This window comes from Rhopalosiphum maidis, chromosome 3 (assembly GCF_003676215.2).
Source record: "Rhopalosiphum maidis isolate BTI-1 chromosome 3, ASM367621v3, whole genome shotgun sequence".
NCBI classification, from domain to species: Eukaryota; Metazoa; Arthropoda; class Insecta; order Hemiptera; family Aphididae; genus Rhopalosiphum; species Rhopalosiphum maidis.
The window spans coordinates 25,633,694-25,641,998 of NC_040879.1; the positions used below are offsets into that span (position 1 = coordinate 25,633,694).

The 8,305-nt window shown below is 26.6% G+C and overlaps 1 protein-coding gene across 3 annotated transcripts; it reads left to right on the forward strand.

The window, feature by feature from the left end:
* The first annotated feature begins 56 nt into the window (after positions 1-56).
* Positions 57-2,943, forward strand: LOC113559410 (ras-related protein Rab-8A-like). 3 transcript variants are annotated; one of them, XM_026965215.1, is made up of 6 exons: positions 57-71; positions 214-906; positions 1,054-1,258; positions 1,451-1,591; positions 1,804-1,806; positions 2,612-2,943. In XM_026965215.1, the coding sequence occupies exons 2-6, from the start codon at positions 722-724 to the stop codon at positions 2,753-2,755; spliced, it is 678 nt and encodes a 225-aa protein (XP_026821016.1). In that variant the 5' UTR covers positions 57-71; positions 214-721; the 3' UTR covers positions 2,756-2,943. The 3 variants fall into 3 exon arrangements, with proteins under 3 accessions (XP_026821016.1, XP_026821015.1, XP_026821017.1); XM_026965214.1 differs by lacking the exon at positions 57-71 and having other exon boundaries at positions 109-906; XM_026965216.1 differs by lacking the exons at positions 57-71; positions 1,804-1,806 and having other exon boundaries at positions 114-906.
* The last annotated feature ends 5,362 nt before the right edge of the window (positions 2,944-8,305 follow it).

Here is an 8,305-nt window from a genome sequence, read left to right on the forward strand (position 1 = left end):
GATAATTGCACGCTCGTAGTGATTATAATATTAAAACATTGATAACGGGTGCCCTCGGTCGCCAGCCAGCGGTGAGCGGAGTGAGAGTGACTAGATAAAAAAATATTGTTATTATTACCTACTACTTTGCTCAAGGAAACGGATTATAATAATAATAATAATAATAATAATAATAATAATAATAATAATAATTACACATATCGTTTGTTGCAGTAGTGTTGTACAGTCAACCAACGTTTCGTCGCAACGAATGTCGCCGTTCACTGCCGCCTCCGCCGTTCACAGATCGCGATCGACACGCCGTGCGCAATCATCATCACTATCGATACGCGAACAACGTTTTAGAATTATGTTCTTACGGTAATGTGTAACGTAATATAAATCCGTCGTCGTCACTCTCGCAACAGTTACCGTCGTACTCGCTACACACACACACACACACGCATACATATTTATATTGTACATTCGAGGTACATATAATACACACACACACACACACACACACACACACATACACATCACATCACATCACATCACATCACATCACACTAGTTTTGTTCTTTGGCACTCTTGTCCGCCGCGCAGGGTCTGCTAAAACGTCTGTACTCGCGTTTTGAACGACTAACGTCTTTCGTCCGTCCGTCTGACCGAACGGTGCCCGACACCGTCACAGACATCTATCTACGCGAACGGCAGCCCGTCATACATACGATATCCCGCTATGGCCAAGACCTACGACTACCTGTTTAAGTTGTTGCTGATCGGTGACTCGGGTGTGGGAAAGACGTGCGTGTTGTTCCGTTTCAGTGAAGATGCATTTAACACGACGTTCATATCTACCATAGGCATTGATTTCAAAATACGTACCATTGAAATGGATGGCAAGAAAATTAAATTACAAATTTGGTGAGTACCTGCATACTTTTGTCTTGATATTGCAATGTTGTTAAGAAATTCATTTTTGTGTGTACCTGAACAGTTTTAAATTCATTATTTTTCTGCTCGTTTTGTATTTTCTAATTCAAATAAATCCAACTTATCATTTTCTCGCAGGGATACTGCTGGCCAAGAACGTTTTAGAACAATTACAACAGCTTATTACCGCGGTGCCATGGGAATTATGTTAGTATATGATGTTACCAATGAAAAATCATTTGACAACATTAAGAATTGGATACGTAACATTGAGGAAAATGCATCAGCTGATGTAGAAAAAATGCTGCTAGGGAACAAATGTGAACTTAATTCAGGGCGTCAGGTAAATGTCACTAAAAATAGACTTTTCTACCTGTATTACACAATGAATTCTATTATCTAGACAAAAAAAAAAATTACTTCTAAATGTACGTATAAAAAACATTTAATTGACAATATACCTCAATAAAAGTTTACACTCCATTTAACTAAAGTTATAAAGTAAATTAAAATTGTTTTTATTTATTTAATTTAGGTATCAAAAGAACGTGGTGAACAATTAGCAGTAGAGTATGGTATAAAATTCATGGAGACATCAGCAAAAGCTAGTGTCAATGTGGAGGAGGCTTTTCACACTTTGGCCAGAGATATCAAGACAAAAACAGAAAAGAAACTGGTTAGTTTACTAGAATTTAAATTCATACAGTACCTACCTATTACTTATTTACAAATTTCATAAAATATATAAATTTACATTTTTTTTATGTAATAATTAATATATATATTTTTTGCTGTATTTTTTAAAACATCATCCATTGGCTGTTGCTGTCAACATTGGATAATATGGATTTATTTTTAATTTCCTAATTCGATGGTGGTGTTACATAGAAGGTTAGAGTGTGTGTGTGTGTGTGTGTGTGTGTGTGTGTATGTTGCAAGTATGAGTAGTTGTGTAGTGTTTGAGTTTTAATTTTTAATTTATTGATTTTTTAGAATTCTCACTTAATAGTTTTATTAAGATTGGATACATAAATTAATAAATACATTTAATTAAGTTAAATGAGTCAATGACAATATTTAAAGATCTTTATTACACAAAAAACATTCATTTTATTTTGTTTAAATTAATTATTTTTATGCATTCAATTTGGCTTTTATGTTTGAATATAATCTTAATACTAGTGGTTTCCAAACTTTTGTTGATTTATGGCCTCCTTTTTAAACTATAGTTTTTTATGGCGCTATTTTCTTTATCAAAGCATTTTTAATCTTAAGAATATCAGCACCTATTTTGGTTTTCAAATTATTTTTTAGACCGGATATTATTATTTATTTGCTTAGCCTTTTAAAGGACGTTTTTTAGTGCGTCAGGATATACACTTTGGGAACCACTATTTATTTTCTCTATTTTACATTGTTGTTAATTTAATATTTAACAACTGATATAATATGTTTGATTACATTTATTTGTAGTTCAAAATTTAATCACTCAATTTGGTTGTACTTTTGTTTTAACAATTATTGTGGAAAGTTATATTTATTTTTATTTTTTGGCAAAATAATTGTTAAATAATGGCATTTTATGATTATGAAAATATATAAGGTTTATACTTTTAGAGTTTATTGTAAATATCTTTGTTTAGAATTTTCTTTTACACATTTTGGGTTTTAACTATATTTCTTGTATAATCTGCAGGAAGCATCAAATCCCCCCAAAGGTGGTGTACAATCTAGTGGTGGTCACCATTTAAGGGATAATAACGGAACAAAGAAACTTGGTCAAGGTGGTGGAAGTGCAGCTGCACTCAATTGGTTGTCATCAAGATGTACAGTACTCTGACCACGATTAGCATATCATGGTTCAATTAAACAACAACAAATGTACACCTTGAATACCAATGTCAACATGACCGTTAATTAAAAAAATTATTATATTGTCTTTCTCTAATACTAATAATTGTTTTTAATGGAAACTGAATCTCTCCGGTATTATGTATTTCTTAATTATATGAAAATACGATCTTTCAATTTTTTATACGTACAATTTTTTTTTAAATTGTAGAAAGTAATTATATAGGAAATATATTGTTGTTTAATTAAATTGAAAAGCAATAATATTATTATTTTACGTTTATGATTTTCATTTTATAAGTTGAACAATTTATTTTGCAATATTTCTATCCAAGACTTATCACTATTTAACTTTTTAATTGTCTAACTTATAGGTTATCATCAAATAATATATTCTGTTTTTCAACAATTTTATATATTAGTAAAAAAAAAAAAAAGCCGCCGACAAAAACAACACATGTTCTTTATTATTTTATTTTATATATTGTATTATATAATAAATTATATATACAAAAACATATTTCAATACTTACATTATTATTACTACTATTTTTTAATAATATACAGTTATTCATACTAATAATATTATTATTACTATTATCCATTATTGAGGTATATTTATATTGGATATATTGAAAATTTACAAGATAAAATAAGGAAACATCAAATACATTTTGAAACCTAATTGTATAATATTAAATTATACAAATGATTTACTCTACAGACTGATATATACTTAATAATTTACTAATTTAGGTGTACCTGATCGTTTTACTGCAACTACACAGTTTCAATTCTATTTTGTTCCTTCTTCACCCGAAGTCTCTACGCTACCAAGTTAATTCCAACTACACACATAACAGCTTTATTCGATAGCACATTAATAAGATAGTCACATAAACATCAATCTGTTTTTATTTATAATAAAACTAATTTTAGTTTTTGTTAGGTTTATCTCCCCACTTTATAGTAAGTTATTTTTACATAACACATGTAAGTAACCTATTCAATAATACCTATATTCTACAAGTAGAGTTGTACAATATATATTATCAACCTGCTATATGTATAAAAATAATTTAAATAAGAATCATGATTAGATTTGTATATAGTTTTGAAAATGTACCACATGATGAAAGATATATATGTATATTGTCCTAATAAAACTTATTAAATGAAGTGATATTATACTAAGAATCTATTAAAGATAATTACATATCACCGTTTGCTTAGAAAGAGGATTGTTTATAAAATGTAGCTTATGTAATCCAATTATGAATAAAAATTCTGCTTAGTAGCATTAATGTCTGGTAAAACAAACTCAACAAATTGAAAGAATTTTTTTCAAATACTTGCTGACTATTAATTAATTTCTATGTATCCTTACTTGTTATTAAAACAAAATCGATTTTCATAACGAAATAATAAATTATGATTTCTATTTCAATATAGACAGGCGCAATTACACCAATATTTTTGGGGTGCACAAAAAGTGAAAGTTCACAAATAGTTGGGAACATAATAAATATTTGGTACTTGTTTTTCTTAACATACAATATATAAGAAAATATTCTAATTAATGGTAACATTTGCTTCAAAGTAGTTAAATTTTTATGGAATAATGTTATTATTTTTAAGGTTACTCATTTTAATGTCGAGGCTGCACGAGTGCACTTCTCTAGTTGTGCCAATGAATATATGTATTTCATAATATCAATAAGAAAATTGTTAATAATATTGTTCATATTATTTTATAATTAATTTCATAGAGTAAAAAAAAAATAATTAAAAAATAAGGTAAGTGGATATTGCCCTGCTGCACAGTAAACATTAGGTGTTTAGTATTCAGTGATTACTCTATTGGTGTGTTAATTATAATTCAATAATACATCGCAGTCTACCTATACGAAAAACAATTCTATACACTCAATATACAGAGACTGTCTCAACTTAGATCACTATATGTTCGTATATTTTATGACATTTTTTTTTATACAGCTATTTAAGTTATTTTTTTTGCTTTTAGCAGGTCGATATAATTTATTCTTGGATAATGTAGTATTTGATTATAATAATAATATACATTTATACCATATTATATTACTTGAAATTTAATTTTATCTTTCTATAAATACTGTAAAAAGCAAATATAGATTCATAATACAAATATAAAATGTCTTAAAATTAATCAAAAATATCATTGTGTATAGTAAAATTCATAGCAATATAATACACTTAGAAGTTCCCTCGAATGATGTTTTTTAATTATAACAAAATAATTAACATCGTTATTTATCGTTTAAAGAAGTAATTTCGTCCAAATTTAAATTTAAAATTTGTTAAGATATTCATTTAATTTGAAAACAATTCGTATTAAAAAGCAATTATTTATAGAGATTGGGGAAATGGCTAACATTTTCGTTCATAGGTTCTACCCATTTGTAAGATTCTTAACAATTTTTTATTCAAATACATGTGTATATGTATATATGTATAGTACATTATATCAGGGGTCGGCAATCTTTTGAGGCGGCAGAGCCAAAAGTTACAATTTAAATAATTTCCCTATTCTTAAAGAGCCACAAACAATTTTTGTTTTAATATTTTAATATTTGCTTAATAATTGATTTTCGATTTAAAATAAACGAATTTATACACGAAATAATATTTATTTATGTAAAAACATACAAATATTTTTAGCACAAAACCTATTTAAGTATTTTAGTAATAATAATAAATAATACAGATTATTATACAGTTATTGAATAATAGATAATTTGGTACGCACTTGTAATCTTAGTTTATGCATTTATTTCATATTCCTAAAAGCAACAAAAATATAATGTAAAATAATATATATTTTTTTATATAACAAAATATTATTTTTTTGATACCTACCTAATAAAATAATTATTTTTGCGTGTGGGCCTAGAGAGTCGTAACTTAAGATCAAAAGAGCTGCAGGTTGCCGACCCCTGCACTATATACATATATAGAAAATTTATCATATATCTATTTGAATAGAACTTTTAAAATGTTTAGGTATAATACTAGTATTATCTAATAGTATTACTACATAACTACTCAATGGGAGAGTTAAATTTATAATCAGTATAAATTTATAAAGGTAAGTAATGTAGGTATTTATCATTTTTGAAAGTATTTTTGCAAGGTAATCAAAAATGATTGTGTATATGTATTTCCTATTTGAATCCAATTTTAACTTGGAAATAAATATGTAGGTCTTAGAGGTATTTATACTGCAGATTAGTTTGTTCCACTTTTTTCCCGTTTTGATTTTACCTTAAATACCTAGTTAAGAAAAATAATAAGTAGGCAAAACCGCACTCAAAGTATATCTATTTACCTCTTTTTCAAAAAACATTTGACTAATATTTCTGAAAAGTTTGGGTGTATTTACTTATTGATACATAAAATCGAAAGAACTTATACAAATTTAATATATTTTAATAATTATTGAAGTGGTTATATTCAAATGTATTCATGGAAATAGCGATATCCTTAAGTTATTTTTCATAATGCCAGTTTTATTACAATTATATATAACAAAAAATAAAAATAAATAAGTTCTTAGAAAAAAAGTTATTTTACGTATATAAGTCAACATGCTATGTAGTATGTATTTTTTGTAAAAATTGTATATTTTTTAATTATTGAAATCCCTGAATACATTTGAATTCATCAAATGAAGGTAATTATTACAAACTACATAGTTACAAATGAAATAAAATAAATTATATTGTAAAGGTTGTGTGAATTGAAGATTTTAAAAAAAAAATAAGTTACTATAAGATGAGTACCAAGATGTTTCGTGTATAAATAACTTTTAAAATTAGAAATAATTGCAATGAAAAACTTAATTTAATATAAAAATATGTTCAAAATATAATTTAAATAGTTTTGTACTAAATGTTAGTAAATATTTTTTACAAATGACTTTCAAAGTTTCAAATGAATGGTATAACAATGAAAAATCATATTGAATATTTTCTCAGCCTCAGCCCCCCAAAGAATTGCCTTTTAATTCTTAATAAATTATTTACATTTTTACAAATTGAATGAATAATGAATACTTAGAATAATAAAGTAGGCAGTAAGTACCTTACTATTATACTAGTATTCAGATGTAAATTCAGCGATACTAAGGAGGACTTTAGCCCCTCCTTCTTGGACGTGTAATATATCATGTATTTATTTATATATTTAATAAATAAATTTCAGAGTTAGGGCTATAGTCTGAGATCCATTCTTTTAAGGCTGTATTAGATTATAATAGCATTTTGTCGATATATTAGAGTTCTAAAACGTTTAAGTATCCATAAAAAAAAATATATAAACAAGATAATGAGTGATGACGAAAAATATTTCAAATATATAATTTTTTTAATTTAAATAAAATACTAATATGTGACAAATAGCGTTTTACGGACCGTATCGAAATATTCAAACGATATTTTTCACGTTAAAAATCGCATACATCGTACGTCGATTACTGTGATTGACACACATATTAGTATTAATATCACACGTGTGGCATCGACACGACGACACGGGTATAACTGTAGCATATACATTATTCTGAATAGTTTTTTCTTTATTATGTTCTCTTTTTAAAATTCGGAAAGTGAGTAAGCGCCGCATACCCTCCACTACATCCTTGATATTGTCATTCATAGATATTAGAAATAATCTATAATATAATAGATATTTACTTGACTCAGTGGCGTATTTTGAATGTTTTTTTGGGGGGTGTCTAGATAATATAAGGTATATACTTATTTGTTAATTGGTTGCAATATTTCTGTTTTACATCTACTACCACAAAGATCATAAAATACTCATCAAATATTGTGATGAAACATTTTTATTTATTTAATTAAAAGTAATAATTTTTATTTATTATTTAAATCACACAGGTATAAAATATCTACTGTAAACATAATTATTACAATGTATTTTGTTTGTTAAATTCGATACCAGTAATGCTATAAAAATAACAGTTTTATAAATAACTAAAAATATAATAGGATAATAAGTACATTTTTTAAAACTAAATTTATTTTCCTTCCTAATTAGTTTATTACTTTATAGAAAAAAAAAAATTCAATATTTAATGTCAATAAATTTTGAGGGGGTTTTGGCAAACAATAATATGTAATTCGTTATGAACTAATTTAAAATTAGTTTATAACTTTATATATTATATTGAATTAATCAAAAAAATGAACCACATATTATTGTTTGCCAAATTCCTTTCAAAATGTATCTGCATTAAATAATAAATTTTTTTTTTCTTTGGGGGTGTCCAGACACTGTGGACACCCCCCCCCCAAAAAAAAAAAAAAAATACGCCACTGACTTGGCTGCCTTCATAATATGCTGGTTTTCTACTGTAACAACAGCAAATAACAATAGCATATATTTTAAGTGGTGGTGGGTAGGGGTATTCTGGTTATTAATTTATTTTTAATAAAATAATAAGAATAGCCATTTAAAAATACTATGTTTTTCAATCAGT

Coding starts and splice junctions, on each gene's coding strand:
- LOC113559410 (XM_026965215.1), top strand. CDS start 722: ATGGCCAAGACCTACGACTACCTGTTTAAGTTGTTGCTGATCGGTGAC. Junction 907..1,053: donor AAAATTAAATTACAAATTTG/GTGAGTACCTGC, acceptor ATTTTCTCGCAG/GGATACTGCTGGCCAAGAAC. Junction 1,259..1,450: donor AACTTAATTCAGGGCGTCAG/GTAAATGTCACT, acceptor TATTTAATTTAG/GTATCAAAAGAACGTGGTGA.